We start from the raw sequence: 16,725 nt of genomic DNA, 5'->3' as shown, positions 1-16,725 counted from the left end.
AGTAATGACAGTAAGTACCTCAGCTGGGGGTTGAGGCTATGTTTGGGGTTGATCCCAGGATGCGGGGAGTTTGTTAAGATGTCCTTAGATATGTCAACTCAGTGTAGGAAATGGTCTATGCAATTGCAAAGGAGTGATAAGGTTGCACAAGCTTGACTGATGAATTCCTGTACTTTTGCAAGTGTACTGTGCGACACACAAACATTTCCCTAAGGACAGACCTAACCCCACTGCATATATTACTCTGTCCACAACATCATACTGAGGTCTGATACTCCTTACTTCATGGAAACAGCAAGTAGTGATGACCAAATATGGTACATGTACTTTTTTGTATCCGTGAGAAAGTTTTGTCCAAATCCCCCATGCACAAAGGGCCCAGTGTGTACCTGTCAGCCTGTGAAGCGGGTGGTTATTTGAAGAAGATGCACCTTTGTCCATGACTTTTGTGCCATAATCCCTTACTGAGGAGATAAGTGCTGGTCCAGCGGCTCCATAGGCTAGAGATCACCTGAGGTGACCAAACTTGCCATTGTCTGCCCAGAGCATGTTTATGTCGGATGTCTGTTCTCTAAGGAGTTGGTCTGGTTGATAAGCCATGGATAACGGTTTATTTGTCTTGAGTGCTGAGAAAAAAATCTGTTCGAGTTGTAGCAATGTTGTGCATGTGAACCACTTGCTCAGTCTACCAGTGAGAGTTGTAAGATAACTTCACGCAGTGCATATCTTTTTTTACCTTTACCATAAGGTTATGTTTTTGGTCGTGTTTGTTTGTATGTGTTTGTGTTACAGTGTGTACGTGGTTTAGCACGATAACTCAAGAAGCTTTGGATGGGAATTCCATACTAACATAACTTATTCAAATCAGGATCTTATTTGCATAATTTATGAATAAATGCTACAATATCCATACTGCAACTGATATAATTCATGTGAATGGGTATGTTATTTGCATGATAAATGTCAAACTTTTCGTCAATCGTAAATGTTAACACCTGGCGAAGGCATAAGATCGTGGAACTCTTGTTACTAAATTAAAAGACAAAAACATAGTGGTGGCGCAGTAAAGTTTATAAAACTTATTTTGACACCGCCGCTAGACATGTATACGAGACCATAAGTAAGCACAAAATGGAATGAAAGGAATAACAAGAAATGATGAACTTAATCAATAAACAAATACAATATACTTATATACTTATATAGCGACGTAGTTTTGAGAGTTCAACTGGAACTTCAACCCTTCATCCAAAATAGATCTAATTGTACACACTAAACAGAAACATTGAGAGAAATCTTGTGCACATCTATAGTGTGTTTGTTACACGAGAAGCGTCTTGTATTTCTGTCTCAATGCAGTGATTACACAGTTTTTACACGATAGTCGCAAATCCTAACGTAACATATGTACAGCACAGTACTTTACCCGGGTTTTCACGGTACACGGGTTTGTGCGCATGTTGTGTTTGTTGTTGATCCCAACACAACAGCGGGACAGGTGAGAACGGAAGGTAAACAATGTTAAAAGTTATTAGAAATGCCGCCTAAGCTCGTGGAATTTTCACGCATGCCATCCATAGCAACCTTATAAACCTGTACAGGCACATACTGACATTGCGTCTTTTTTAGATGTCCTGTCCTGCTTAATGAATCGATAATCATTGCAATGAGAACCCATGGTTGCGTTTGATGTCAATCACTTATTTCTCAAGTCATATTATCCTGGATAATGTACGTTATGTGTGTTATTATAATGTCAGCAAACTACAATTTACAAAGCTCATAATGGCTCGTACGAGGCACCCAGGCCAATGATTGGATGGTATCCCCAGTAATTTCTCAGCAGATATGTGTTGCTTTATCCAAGTCTGATGCCCTGATGAAGTTCATTTTTTTAGCGGAGACAGAAACCACAATCCCACACCAGTTGAGATGACAACAGTCAGCACAGTATACCGCGTATACATGTGCCAGACGTTTTGGACATTCTGTTAATACCACGGTGTGTTGATACTGTAGTAAACGCACCTCTAAGTTTACACAACGGTGAACTTCCAACTAAAATGACCCCTTCTTCTTGCCCCTTGGCTGGTAGAGCGCCATCTCGTCCTTCGGTTGTCCCCTCATCCTGTCCAGGGTTGCTTGTGTACGTAACCCCAGCCAGCTGTGCAGGTGCTCGGGTGCTTGAGGCAGGTGGTCGGAAGAGGTCTTCCCCAGGCCCGAGAGCCTTGATGGCAGAGAAACCCGCCTCTGCGGCCGCGGTTTGGCAGGCGTGGTGGCGACGGCCTCGTCCCAAGACCTACACACCAACCACAGAAAACGTTACCGTATGAAGAAATCTTTCAATGCAAGTTTGCACTTGTTAGGTCTTGTTAAAGGCCTGGTCACATTTGTCATACGATAGGTTGGTAACAACAAATTGAGGGCATTCTTGGGACGTCGTTGATGTGTCATACAAAATCCATCCTTGCAAAACATTGGCCTATGTGGTATTGCTATTACATTACATACAAATAAATTCTTGCATTCAGAAAGGACATTTCCAGAAAGCAGACACTTCATAGAGAAAGTTAACCCCCATAGTTAAAGATATCTTAAAGCACACTATTTCTCAAGGTGGCGATATTATGGACCATGGTGATATTATCGACAAGGATGTTACAGACGGTCAAAGGGAAAATTTTACGTCTATTTACATACTATTTGAAGACAATTCCTTACTTTGACTGTGCCTGCCCCGTGTTGTTGTACATGGACGGTAGTCCTGCATATGACATCTTCCTGGTCCGTTTAGCTGGCTCGGACAATGTAGCAACTGTAGTAGTGGCGCTGTGGTAGGAGGAGGAACCAGCCGTGCACACGGTGTAACAGGTCTGGGAGGGACGGGAGTCCTGGCTCGACCTGTCCGACTCCCCGCCCGCTGGTTCCTTGGCGCATGACTCGGGCTTGTTCTGTCCTATCTTTGGTTTGTAGTTCTCAGGAAGGGGCTTGAGTCTTACCGGGGTCTTCCGAAAAGCCTCCGTCTCCTCCTTTTTGTCTTCTTTGTGGAACCGTGCAGTTTGTTGGTCGATTTTGTGCATGAGCTGAGCTCGCCTGTCCAGAAGAGGACCCCCGTGATTAGGAGGCCTTGGTACCAGGTGTCCTCGATGGATGCCCGGCTCGGACGAACTTGCCGAAAATTTCCGTCCATTTTGGTCGACGATCGAATTCCGTCCCGCCTTTAGACGGTCCAGGCGCGTTAGAAGATCTTTTTGTTCGCTGAAAAAATGTTTCTCGCTCTGCCTTATCTGCTCGTCCAGCAGCTTGATATCACGTTCAAATTTCTTCATCTGTACGTTACCGGCGATTCCACCAGACCGCCGCACAAGGGCCGGCTTAATGGCGCGGATATTGGCAAGTTCCTCCTGGATTGGAATTTGCCGTTCCATGTCTAACAGCCTAGTTCTCGTCATGCAGCTGCTTCTCGAGGTAACAACTTCTCTTTCACAGGTAGGAACTGTCGTCTGTGCAGCGTCACCTTGGTAACTGATATTCACGTCACTTTTCGCACCCACACATTGCGTGTCGTCTGTCTGTCGCTCCACGTTTTTCACCTGATCACGTTTTGTATCACCGTGTCACGCCTTCTTACAACAGCCAAGCGTGCGTATATATTCTCTCCTGTGAAGCTCTTGCAAGCTTTGCTTGTTTGCCGAAAGACACGGTCTGCTGGATTTCCCAAACAAACTGACTATTCTTCTTGTCTGCTACTTCTTTATTCTGTCACTTTAGTGGATCTTCTCAACATACAAATGTCAAAGGCCATGAACAATCACAACATCAAAGTTACCGCTCGTCCGTGCAACGTCCTTTCGTCCAACGACCCGCCGTGTTAGCTTCTTTTTTAGTCAGCACGAGCAAGACGTAACTAAGGAAACTGTACTTAATACCATAAGAGGTACTGAGCCTTGATAGGACTGCCCAAGGCCATGCTGGATAAGGATATGGCACACAACGTACAGGTAGTAACTACAGTTCTCACACCTATTAACAGATGTCTATATTCGTCTACAGGTGAAATTTGGCCTGCTGAACCCAGATGGGTTTGTGTGGGAAATGTCGCATTACCAACTTGGCTGGTATCCAACAGGTAATGACATTCTTCCCAGAATGTCGGCGTCAGACTGAGAGTATTTCCACACGCATCTTCTTGTCAGAACCTCCTGCAAAATCCGCTTACTTCTATCCATTAGCCTCACACCTCAGGAATTTCAAAGAAAAGCAAATCCTCTCTGTGAGTTAGTGTCTCCCTAATGGTGTTCCACCTTTCACCCAGCTGCCCTCAGTTTCCCAGATCTTGTCTCTCGTTGTGGCGCTCAGCCAAATCACGGCAATCTAGAATATTCACCTGGTCGCAACCCTCCATTGGTGTTTCTTGAACTTTGACAGTTAGACATAGAAAATACTGAACGCAGAGGACCCTTTGTTGAGGGAAATCCGCATAATGTGTGTCCCTTCGTTCCAAGGTCCTCCGCCCTCTAATAATCGGTGTGCAGCGAATGGGAAGAATTCTTTGGATACTGTCAATGTTGACGGAACTCCAAGGAGAAAGGTTATCAGTGTTCGTACTTATTCATGCTATTACAGAGATAACAATCCCCACACACAACTTTTTCTCCCGTCATCTATACAAGTTGCTTGACTCGCAATGGAAGATTATTCGCTGAGAGCATACCGCGGCAATACTGACTTACGAGTCTAGACAAGATTTACACTCAGACAGCATGATGCTGCCATCATGTCATGTCAAAATGTTGCCATGACAAGCAAGAAAACCTCGGCGGGTCAGGACGGAAGATATCGATCTTCATGAAACTGTTGCCTATCCGAGTTGTTGAGGGTCGGCACATCTCACCTTAGTAACGGACGACAGAATGGGGTCTTCTCGTCAGACGGACCAGCTGCCTTCCCGCGCTTTTCTTTACCCAGGTAGGAGGTAGGATGTTCCATCGCGATGGCCGGGGATGTTAGAGTCGGTCTGTGATAATACATGGGCAGTATGCTGACCTTTCAAAGGAAAGCAGGGTTTATTTCTATAAAGCTTGTTCAAGGAGAATTAATTAATGTTGTGAAAAAAATCTATCAAATTTCTTTGTAACGATATAAAGACCTCTGAAACAACCAACAAATCAAAATCGGCGGAGAGATATCACTCCCAATATTCTGTACCATCATCCTTCGTGACTCGGCTTATGTTTGAGTTGACTTAAGTATGTCATTTTTTATAAGCAGCCCGAGAGTGTGGAGATAGTGACAGAAACGTCCCGCGACATAGATACGTTCTGCGAGCCAGATTAGTGTGTTCTACTGCTATGACTTCAGAACATACATGTACCGGAATTGTGTGTATCAGAGTAAGAAATCCACGGTATTGTCTTGAAAAAGCTCCTAAGTAATGATTTTAACGCCCTGCATTGTGTGGCATTGTATTTTGTCTAACCTCGTTTACGTTCTTCATCTTGCTAGGGACTCGTTTTCTACTCCTGAACTTCGTTACCGGATTTACGACTCTGCACATTTCTGGGCGGTGCAATGTGAACGTTCAAAAATAGTTTTCAGCTTTTGTACTTTTAATACCACGCTGTTGAAATCTAGATTTCGTTTACCATAATTCAGGCAGGTAAAGTATACGCCTTTTTTGTTCTCGCTAAGTTAATTTGGAGGCGGCGCCAATGCCCTAGAGGCAAGTCTTGACTCCTCGTAACGGTTCAACACGCCTCCGTGCTGCATGTCACGTAGCCACACTACTGACATGACAAGACAGACCGTGAGTCAGCGGGATGGATGCTACAAACAATAGGAGCGGAGGGAATAGAACACGTATTAAACAGACTGGATAAATATTCAAATGACACGGATTACTACTGTCAATGCATTTCGAACTGTCAGGACGGCACACGAAGCGCTACTGAAAACATTTTTTGCGATCCTCATTATAAATTAAAAGTTGGATTGTTCGGCAACAATTGGGTATATTTTTACTTCGGCTTGAGTATATGGTACTATAGCGAGTATATGGTACCATAGCGGACTTTGACAGAGCTAATGGCAAAGCGACCGCCTCATTCTTTTAGTGAAGGCATTTCATTTGCGCTTGCAAGTTTCGTTATCATAGTTGCAAATATGTAAAATACCGCAAGACGGCTCTGCTGGATGTCTTGGTTTTTATTTTTGACCTGATCGGTAAGAAGTTAAGAACATTACTTTTCGACGCAATAATCATTTCGGGAGAAGCTTGATATAATTGGATAAAACTAACACCACATTTAAAGTAGTAACCAAGTGAGGTGGAAGGGAAATCAAGCACAAGGAAACAAACAAATGAAATGACGGTCGTCCTTTATTTCCCTATTGTCATTCAGATACAACTCACATACATGTTTTGAATGTTTGACAGGGGCTTAACTCAGTCATGGATAGCACTTCATCCCAACAAACCCAGCTCACAAGTCATTCCACAAATTTCTCATATTCAGCAAGTGTCTGTCATGGTCTTCGCTCCTCCTTAACTTAGCAAGTGACGTATTTTTCAGACAATAGTTTCAGTAGTTTTCGGTGACCAAGAGTGGTTGGGTGAGAAGAAAACAATGTCATGGGATTAGTGAATCTAGAACAATAAGCGGTTGACTGACCGGAGGCGAAATGTACGTGATAACGTAGTCTATTTTTCTCTCAGATAGCAACAGTAACTTTGTCAGCGTCGCGCTCCTGCCACTGAAACGTCAGAAACGTTAGACGACTCCCTTACACAAGGGTCCTGACCCTTACACCTGATCCTGACACGGATCTGCTAAAAGTGACGTGGATTTCTATAGAATAGAAGAAAGATCCGTACAGGTGTTACAAGCGTGACTTTATATACCACACAGTCAGAAAATTGATATTCTGCAATACTTCGACTATTTCTTCTTTACCGTACATTAACCTCTCCAGTCTTTGTCGTCTGTACAACTTCAACACGTGTCCGGTCTGTTTTTATGTAGAAGGTGTAAAAAATTTGAAATTAATTGTAACAAGTAAAATCTGAGATTTTATACCTCCGGGCTTTTTATTGTATATTTCTATATGTTGTTTGTTATGGTAGGGGTGGGTACCGGTTCAGTCGGACCGGTTTGGACCTGAACAACATTCAAGAACCGAGTCCAAAAAACCGAAACGTGAAAACCGGATGACCGGACCTGATGTACATTTCTGTAGATTGTACACACATCTTTAGATAATCTGGCCATGACAGGTAAAAAAAATAACCCTGAATCATACTAGATCAGCCTAAATCCATGTTTATGCGTTCAAAAACAAGAAAAAAATTGTTTCCCGGTATTAATCTCTTGAAACACGGCGCTGAATATTGACGCAAAAATATTTCGTGCATCGCGCGCCTGTATGCAAATCCCGCGTCACGTGTCGGCATTTCGCATCTCTGATTGGTTGTTGCGTCCGCCGCCGGCGCTGCTGGCGGTAAGACTTGAGCGAGCCGACACGCTAGTAAACAACTTTTCTTTGTTCGATATAAGCGCTAAAATGCTATTTTCCACAACCACACATCAATATTCTAGTGAAGAAATGCATAGTTTCAAGAATCTATGGGGAAAATATATGCTTCTATGCGGATTTTTAGCGTTTTCGACGTGATTTTGTCGTCACTAAACCCGGAAGTGTGGACCGCGGCGTGGCGGAATTTTTAGCGTATTACATAAATCACCGATCTAAAATAACGTTAACTATCATCGTCACTTACTGCTACAGACTTCGCCAGAAAGGCCCTAGCGTCTACCATTTAAACATGAATCGCCAACCACCTTCCGGCGCCTGCAGTCGATCAGAATCAAAATACATATCGGAAGCAGACACCCCTCTGTTTGACCCCTTTTAAATGGTAAGACCCAAAACTGCAACCTCCCCATTCCTTAACAACATGGTAAATTACATTTTCAGCATGGCGGGGGTGTCCGGAGCACTTAAAAACCTTTTATTTCCACGCCCATAAACACATATACAATTAAACAAAAACGTTCTGCATCATCTGCAGCCCAACAGCAATACGCATACCGAACCACAGACAAATCCGTCCAGCCGATCGCGAGAAACAGCTGCTGACAGAAATGTTTCGAACAATAGTAAAACCTCCTCGCGGAAGGATATCTCCTTCCCCGGAGGTAACAAGTGTACATACCGGCTAAGCAATGGAGGGGCATGTAATCCACTCTTACAGACCTTTTCTAGAGCATTTTTCCACCTGGCAAGTCCAGCTCTCTCCCGTGCCCGGACTCTTCAGATTTTGCGAAGATTGAAACCTCACGTCTCGTTCGAAGTCGTGTCATCTACGGTCTTAAGAACTGGAAACTTGCGCATGCGCTCTTGTTCTTCTCTTATAAGAGATGCTCTGCGCATGATCCGATGAACGTCCTCCGTGCCGAGTCCCAGCCAGGCCAGGACGCCTTTCTTGCCGGTGGTGGCCTCTATCCTGTCCACTACGTTACAGGGTCTCAGATGGGAGCAGGTAGACGGATGGAGGAAGTACGGCGATCTGATGGGTCCAACCGGCGCATCTTCATCCAGTGAACCTTCAGGAGGAGCTGCCACTCCTTCGCTGTATATGGACTCTCTCGGATCCCTGGACGGGGCCAGGCTGCTACAGGAAGCTGATCTGACATCATACTGAAAGCGTGCCCGCTGTGTAGGGGTGAGGTAGGGGTCCCTTGGGCTCTGCGGTGAGAGCAGCCCCTCGGTCAGGCTCCCCAGAGTCAGACCAACGAACGTCTGGCCGTCTTGTGAACCTGACAGACGGGAAGTTCGGTGTTCGGCAAGACGCGGGCCCGCGCCGTCTGACGGCATCGTGAGTGCACGACCTCTCGATAAACCCGAGTTCAGGCCTTGAGCTCCCAGTTTCCTCCCCGCGTGAAGGTCTCCATATGACGCAGACTTAGTCGTAAACGCCAGCTTGTTGATCCATTTCTCCACCCGTGTGGCCAGGTCCAGGACAGGCTCCCTCTTACCATCCTCTTTTTCTTCTTCTTGGTTTGGCACATTTTCATTGGCAACTTGGCCGATAACATCTTCACTAATCCCATCATCAGACGCATCATCTCTGGTTTGCTGGGTATCTGCTGTTTGTTCGGCAGGAGTTGTTGTTGGGACCGGCATATTTATTGGCGGGAGGGACGGGACGGTTGACATGTTCTCGCCAACAGGTATCTCCTCCGGCGGCGTTCCCGGTGAGAGAAGTACCACAGAACTTTCAACACCTTCACCGTCCTTCGTTTGGTCCTCAGGTAATTTCAGTGGCAATGACTGTGTGACAGAAAGTCTAGGCCGAGGTGACTTTTCCCTACCTAGGCCTGGACGCTGTAACTTCTTGTTTTTAGCAGGTAATACGAGTGATTTGCTGGTAGTCCGTGTCTGTGCCTTTTTCTCGTTTACCTGTTGAGGGTACCTGCGGACAGTTGGGGGTGTGCTGAGAAATTGGTTCTCTTGTAGCTGTTTCTTCAAGTAAGGGGCAGCTGGGAGGACCTTAGGTGATTTGGAAGGCTGGTCACTGTCTACACTGTTTTGTTTGATATCTTTTGCCGGCGGCGGCGCAGGCGTGTTGATCTGTGGGACCCCAGGAGAAGTTTGGTCGTTTGGAGGGGGGTTGGTGGCGACGGCCTGTATACCCAGAGCTGTCACACGGTAAACCCTGTCATGGGACTGACGTCTCTGCATGTCATGAAGAGACAGTGTGAGCTTGGGTCCTACCGGGGGGTGGGGATGAGACTGGGCAGTGTCCACCGTGCCTGGCTCCTGGTCATCGCTCTTCATCTTCCTCACCATGAGCGGGGACATGACCTGCTCCGCTGACGCAAACGGCAGAGCACCCGGGGGCGCCTTGACGCCGTGTTCTCGTATCCGCAACTGCATGTGACTTTTCTCCAGCGATTGTTGTTTCATTTTCACACTTCTCTCAGTGTTAAACTGTCTGACCACCCTTCTCTGCTTCGCCTCCTCTCCCTCGGCGGGAACCTTGACCCTGAAGGTTGTCTCCACGTCCTCCGTGGCCACAGGGGCAGTGTTCTCAACGTTGTCCATCTTTAAACGTTTCTACCAAGGCTGCAAAAGTGGACAGCGCGATAAGTTCAGGATACAGTACACATATGTTCATCGTGTTCACGAAAAAGCTTTAACTTAAACGCATGTCTTAAGCTAGAAAACGGCAAGAGAATCAACATTTAGTAAGTATGTACCGTACGTAAGTGGCCAAACTCAATGTATATCGTTTTTATCCGGTAATTGAGTACGCATTTCGGTTAAAACACCAGTTCGTGGAGACCTTCTCAGTTCTAGAAACCTTGATTCCCGATGGTGTAATTCTAGTACGGTCACTAGTACCGATGGCGTAACGTCTAGTGTATGGCTGAAGAAGGAGCACGTGATTGTTACTCCCTTTCTCAGTCAAAAACTTCTACAGTGACGTTATCTTTTCAACGGTCGTGAATATGTGGTCAGAAAACTTACTGCCAAACACACCGGACAAAGATTCCGTCAGTCCTGATGTACATTCCTCAGACAGACTGAAAACAAAGCCCCTTAAACCACAAACAAGTTGTTTCTCACCGTTTCAGTACGTGAACTGTTTTGTGTCGAAGTGAGTCTGACTCTGAAGTGATTCTTGGTGACCGAATTCGCCTCGTTGTCAAGTGATCACTGAGAACTCGGCCGTGAGTTGGTTCATCCTGGCTGCGCGGCGGTAAGACTGCCGTGTCTGAGGTGTTGTCCTTGCTGCTAGGTTCACGTTTGTTTACCGCCACAGATTTCTTTCATAGTTCTTTATTTACTATTTTAGCCACTTCCCTGGCAGCCCTTGTGACTATTATGTAGTGCTGATATCAATGGCACAGAATAAAGCAGAACGAACCAAGGCCTAACAGATCAGGTGCATGTGTATAAAAAGTGGCGGCGTGTCGGGTTCCTACCAACGCTGGCACAAACATTGCATCGAACATGAGACACTATCAAAATATGTACGTCGGCGTTTGTTCTCGCCTGTGGAGAATCAGGTATTAAATGAGGCGGAGAATGTTCCCTTTGGGGAGTCAGGATGCCGCGACGGCACACGATGTAGTTAAAATTGATGTCTTCTTGTGATGTACTTGTTGCCCGTAAACTGTTCTGCTGGTGCACTAGCAGACTGTTCAATACATTGCCGGCACCGTACTTTAGGAAACGAAGTTAAAAACAAATACAATATCCAAATACAATATCTACCGTACGTTGGAGAGTAAAGCGACCTCTAGTGGAAGGAGTGAGAAGTTCATCAATTGAAGTGTTGACAGACGACAGATTTTCATCATAATCTATAAACGTGCACGACAAGTAACAAGATATATTGTAGATTATACATTTTCTGGCGCCAAAGCTCGACACTATGACGGTAGGGGCACATTTTTTGGGTGGGGTGGGGGTGATTTTGAGAAAAAGACTCCAAGTAAGAGTCGAGTAACACAGTGGGATGGGGACAAGGTGTCTCAAGTCCCTACGACGTCACCCTAAAGGCTTCCGCTCGCTGTGACGTCACGCCTTGGTGGGAGGCTGAATAACTACAATCATACGGCAGTACGGTCAACTCAAGTCCACTACACATATTTATGTGTATATGTGTACATCACTATGACTATGACGTGTGCTCTTTTGGCAAACACCTCCTAATGTCAGCTCAGCTCACGCGTTACCTCCCCGAACTGAAGAGCCATGGACTCTACTGTTTGCCCCCTTCAATGGCAGACAGAACAGAAACGCACTACACTGTGGAAAGTGTTTATAAAGCCCCACCGAGGGTGCTTGTTCCTGGCAGCTTCGTTTGTTCAGTTGTTGGCGTTCAGCATCACGTCGTGCTTGAGATAACTAACACTTTCTCTGAAGCTCGATAATATACAGGCAAACGTGCAGCTGTAAACTAGCGATAGATCAACGATATGGTAGTCTAAACATGTTTACAAAGTAAATAGCTTTTACGCAGTGTTGTCGACCGCTTTGGCTTCCATTATATTCATACTTCCGTCGCAGATGGTTTGACCTGAAAGATGAACTGACGTGTGGTCATTTTCTATCACTCGGTCGACAGGCAGCATAAATACAGCTCAATTAACAGACACGTCAGTAGTGGAATGTGGTTTCAACCCTGGGCGCGTAAGTGGGACAGGATACAGGTAGAACAATAGGACGACAGCCACCAACAACAGTTGATACGGAGGATCCAGTTGTTCCCGTGGTGACGGATGGCCCTAATAGGCCTACAGCGAACTGTGTACGGTTAGTTGTACAACATAGCGAGTTATATACGTCTTCAGGACTGGCAGGTGAGAACATTTGTAACCAGTACCGGGAAGGGCTGCCAGGCGGGACTGAACATCGACCGACATATGCAAATAGACTATTTTTGACCGTCGTTTGGGTTATATGTTCAGAAAACTGTTCACAAAGTAGAAGTACTTGGCAGAAATATGTGGTTACCGCTCAACTTGTTGATATCACTATAGTCGTGTTTTGGAGACAGAAACGACCTGTATACAGACAACATAGTCAGCAGGTGTGTTGCAGGATTAATGGACTGTTTCTGATTTGTCTTCCTACATCAAGAGCAGGTAAAATCCCGACGTCACTCAGGACCTCTGGCCTGCCAGATAATGATGACCCGGGGGAACACAGTGTCAACGCCCAGGCAGAGATCGGGGTGAGATACACATGTCATGTCCCATGTCTGTCAAGACATCCATCGTCCGGCTGAAGATACCAACAGTGCGTTTTCTTTCACCACACATAAATCACCGCGAGGGATTCTTATCTCCGAGGATACGCTGCCTTTCAAGGAACATTGACAGGAAGAGGTCTGATTATAGTTTTCTGTCCTGTGTAACGATATGTTGGAAACGCCTGCTTGGCAACCAGGGTACAGAACGTGACAGGTGGTTGGCATGTCGTCAACACGGACCCCCAACCTTGTTAACCCCCAACTCCAGCGCCATGTCATCGGGATGTTTGGCTTGCTAGCAAAGTTCGGACGAATGGACAAAGGCTGAAGTTTGACCTGTTGACTGCAGTTTTCTTCCCGATGTTAATGATTTGTTCCACACCTGCGAGTTATGCGATGGCATGCTGATGTTACCGTTTATATTAGTGGAGCACGACAGATACTGGACAGAATATCAAGACCTTGATCCCAACGTTGCTGTACATCAGACCTGTGTTTGTGCTAGCGCTGTTCTGTACAGGTCAGTTTAGAACACATTAGCTCACTCAACAGCCTCTAATTGCTGGCCTTACAAAGGCGATAGGTGGGCGGGTTAATCCACCCTTCGGGAATTCTCCCTCTTCAGAAGATTTCCTATGGGAGAATTAAAAGGGCTTGACCTTTAAACAGACGTTATATCGGGACAGAGTCCAGTGCAAAACAGTTGGCAAGAGTGTCTGGTAGAAAGAAGCAATTTCTGCAATGTCTGATAAGTCATTCAAAAACGGCTTGTTCGTCAGCATGGTGAAGACAAAGGACGGTCTGTCGGTCCGAGCTGACAAGAGACGGGCTGTCAGGCTCGGCAATCAGAACCTGTGCGAGGAGAGACGTTTGGCAGACGAGAAAACACGTTTGGACAAACAAGGGCACAAAGTCGGGAAACTTCTAGACAGAGAAATGACGACCGTTGGACATTTTCATACCAAAGTCCACATTCGTGCAAAAACAGTGCCGATCGTTGAACTGCAGTCGGCTTGCCGCAGATATACTGAAAAGACTCCAGAACTACCGTGTACAACACCGCGAGAACAGACAAAACCGTCCCCTGACAATGATACACCGGGAGGCTGTAACCCAAATGACGCAAGTCCGCCACCGTCGTCCTTACAGATGGAGGACGCGGAGGACGAAGACGATGAGACGCGCAGGCTGCAGTTCTTGTCCATCGCCGCGTCCATCAGACGGCCGTCCCTGAGCTGGGAGCAGCGCCTGGGCCGCCGCCAGGAGTACCTGTCACGGCACACGGAAAAACTGCGAGCAAAACTTCACTCCAAGGAACCCAAGCCGTGGAACATTAACTATGGCATGCACGTCCCCATGAAGAAAAAACTCAAGCCGGTCTGTTGGACTATTTAGGATATACTGAGTGCATTTGATTATAGACACAGAAACGCCATGATGGAAACTAATTCTCGCTTTTTTCATACCAACGCTATCAATATTGACTATCATAAAAACTGGGGCGAATGATCATGTGTCACCATATTCAATGATGACAATGTGTTATTGTTTGTAAAGAGGAGGCACACGTCAGACGTAAACAGATCGAACAAAATGTCAACTCGCCAACTCCACAGATTTTGATATCAAGGTGATAAAAATTATCAGAGCCGCTTAATTTGTTTTAGATATTGACCTTTGATCATTATCCACGGTCATTGTACATTGTTTTTCAAAGTGACGGGGTAGGTTAGCTTCTGCACTCAAGTCAGCAATGACGAATATGTATGTATGTGTATCAGCTTCCAGTGAATTAGAAACACTACCTCATGACGTACAGGTATCTGAGTGTGTGATAGAATTTGAAATAAACGTGTTCAGGACGTATTTGAGAGTACATTGTTGTCTATAGATTGATTGTATGAAACCATTGAAGTTTTTTTTCAGATAAGAATAATGTGATGAACAGTATATCGCCCCGTTAGCATTAATTTTATTTGACAGTGTTGTACAGCGCGACACAGCCAGCACTCAGATTTGCATGAGTAAATGTCATCGTGACCAGCAGTATTTGGACCTCTTTTTCCAAACATTCCAATTTTGTTCAGATGTCAAACATCCAACAAGAAGATTAACTACATATATAAGCTGTGGTTACATATACGCAATAGTCAGTTTACATGAAATATATTAAAACATCTCGCATATCCATGGAAATGTTGGACGTTTTGCTTCTGTAGTAAGAAGCGCTTATTTCTACTCTAAAGGTGACTTAAAATATTTGGGTTGTTAATGGAAGGACGACATCTAGTGATCAAAGCACGTATTGCAGCGCCCAGGTAGTTATTGGAAGTCCTTGTTGAGTATCTACCGTTCACCGTGTCATGTGTGCACTGAAAAGTGTGCGTACAATGTGAAGAAGATACTTTGATTTGTTGAAACTTTTGCTTGTAGATATGCTCCATGTTATACTCGGTAAACACTTGAAAATTAGAGCATACTACTATATCACAAAATACTGAATGAGGAATAGACATGTAATAAATTTCACCTGCTACTCAACTGGGCACAGCAATACCATTTCATGACTGTTAACCAAGTTCTTTGATTATGAATAAAAAATCCTTCAATAATTGATAACTTCGTGTTTGCTACATGCACTGTGTTTGGTGCAGCGCATGAGTGTTACGCATGACAGGTGGACTGCACAAACAAACAATAGCTTTTTACCCGCCTTCTCCGGCGCCCCGGTCTCACGGCTCTGTTGTTGTTCTGGTTCCGCAACGTATCCAAGACCACATCAGACCAAGATGGACGACATGAAGACTATCTTACAGTCTAGGCAAGTTGTTGTGGCTGCTGTGGCCACAGCCGCGGTGGTGGCGGCCGGGTTAGTCTACCTGAGGTGGCGGAGACCGCGCAGAGATTACGTCCCAGTCGGCCATGTCTCCAAAATCTACGTCCACCCAGTGAAGGCGTGCCGGGGCCTGGAGGTGCAGCAGGCCCAGGTGACCAAACTCGGGGTCTGGTCAGGAGGAGTCATGGACAGGTGAGGACTGCCCAGGGACGGGGTGTGTGTGGTAACGTTAAACACAATCAGCTGGGAGTCATGATGTGGTCTGTGCATTATGGACGATCCACACCTTATCTATTCTATCGATCAAACTTACGGATATAGCCTATGTATAATTACAGACAATGCAAGGGCCAGTACTCCGATCAACTCATCATCATGACAGGTTATATCTAACGTTACAATGGGAAATGCCATTTTACATTTGAATCGTTTCACGTTCATATATCGATCCACCGCCATGTATCGCTTATCACGGCTTGCCACCTGTTTGAGTCTTGACCTTTAACCTCAAGTACGTGTGCTGTTTTGTTTTGCAGAGACCTGATCATCCTAGACGAGACAGGGCGGTTCGTGACGGCTCGTACTGAACCCAGGATCGTCCTGATCTCACCACAGTGTGTGGGAGACGGACAGGTCAGGCTGAAGGCACCCGGTATGGACCCGTGCACTGTACCCAAACCTGACTTAAGGGGGGAAGTCTTAGAGATCAGGTGAGATGGACATGAACGTCTTTACTGATTATGTCGTCAAGAAAACATGCTTATGATAAAAACATTTATAAAGAAAAATCTAGATGTATGCACCAATGCATTCAACCTAGTTTTAAACCTCCTTGATAAAAATGTACAAGCTGATCATAATGCCCCATTGATTGTTTATGTTGAAAATATGTGGTAGGACTGATTCTAACCTGGTTAGTTTATTGTCCCTGTGTAGTATGAAAGATGGCATGGTCGGACATGCACTGAGCTGTGATCCCCAGGCAGGGCAGTGGTTGGACAAGTTCTTTGGAAAGCAGGGCTACAGGATGGTCATGGCCAAACCTGGTGGTCAGAAGAGATATCCTGTCAACAGTAAGAGATACAAAGAAGTGGCCAGAGCTGATGACAAGGTTTGTCCATCAGCT

General features: G+C 45.5%; 4 protein-coding genes across 5 annotated transcripts in view; 2 read left to right on the top strand and 2 right to left on the bottom strand.

Annotated features, from left to right (window-relative positions):
- Positions 1-1,702: 1,702 nt before the first annotated feature.
- Positions 1,703-5,499, bottom strand: LOC109468161. Its single transcript, XM_019766412.1, has 2 exons — positions 2,722-5,499; positions 1,703-2,299 (listed from the first exon to the last, which is right to left on the bottom strand). The coding sequence occupies exons 1-2, from the start codon at positions 3,450-3,452 to the stop codon at positions 2,059-2,061; spliced, it is 972 nt and encodes a 323-aa protein (XP_019621971.1). The 5' UTR covers positions 3,453-5,499; the 3' UTR covers positions 1,703-2,058.
- Positions 5,500-8,305: 2,806 nt separating this feature from the next.
- On the bottom strand, positions 8,306-15,554 carry LOC109468158. 2 transcript variants are annotated; one of them, XM_019766406.1, is made up of 2 exons: positions 15,464-15,554; positions 8,306-10,124 (listed from the first exon to the last, which is right to left on the bottom strand). In XM_019766406.1, exon 2 carries the CDS (start codon positions 10,102-10,104, stop codon positions 8,335-8,337), a length of 1,770 nt encoding a protein of 589 aa, XP_019621965.1. In that variant the 5' UTR covers positions 10,105-10,124; positions 15,464-15,554; the 3' UTR covers positions 8,306-8,334. The 2 variants fall into 2 exon arrangements, with proteins under 2 accessions (XP_019621965.1, XP_019621964.1); XM_019766405.1 differs by lacking the exon at positions 15,464-15,554 and adding an exon at positions 10,630-10,733 and having other exon boundaries at positions 8,306-10,125.
- On the top strand, positions 12,812-14,248 carry LOC109468162. Its single transcript, XM_019766413.1, has one exon. It carries the CDS (start codon positions 13,505-13,507, stop codon positions 14,156-14,158), a length of 654 nt encoding a protein of 217 aa, XP_019621972.1. The 5' UTR covers positions 12,812-13,504; the 3' UTR covers positions 14,159-14,248.
- LOC109468144 (mitochondrial amidoxime-reducing component 1-like) overlaps positions 15,035-16,725 on the top strand; it is a 3,763-nt gene continuing 2,072 nt past the window's right edge. The window contains exons 1-3 of the mRNA XM_019766386.1: positions 15,035-15,791; positions 16,136-16,309; positions 16,536-16,710. Coding sequence (XP_019621945.1) covers positions 15,421-15,791; positions 16,136-16,309; positions 16,536-16,710 — 720 coding nt within the window. The 5' untranslated portion in view covers positions 15,035-15,420. The remainder of the gene's footprint in view (positions 15,792-16,135; positions 16,310-16,535; positions 16,711-16,725) is intronic.

This window comes from Branchiostoma belcheri, unplaced genomic scaffold, assembly GCF_001625305.1.
Source record: "Branchiostoma belcheri isolate BF01 breed outbred unplaced genomic scaffold, Haploidv18h27 scaffold193, whole genome shotgun sequence".
Lineage (NCBI taxonomy): Eukaryota > Metazoa > Chordata > Leptocardii > Amphioxiformes > Branchiostomatidae > Branchiostoma > Branchiostoma belcheri.
This window is presented reverse-complemented; position numbering and strand designations above follow the sequence as displayed.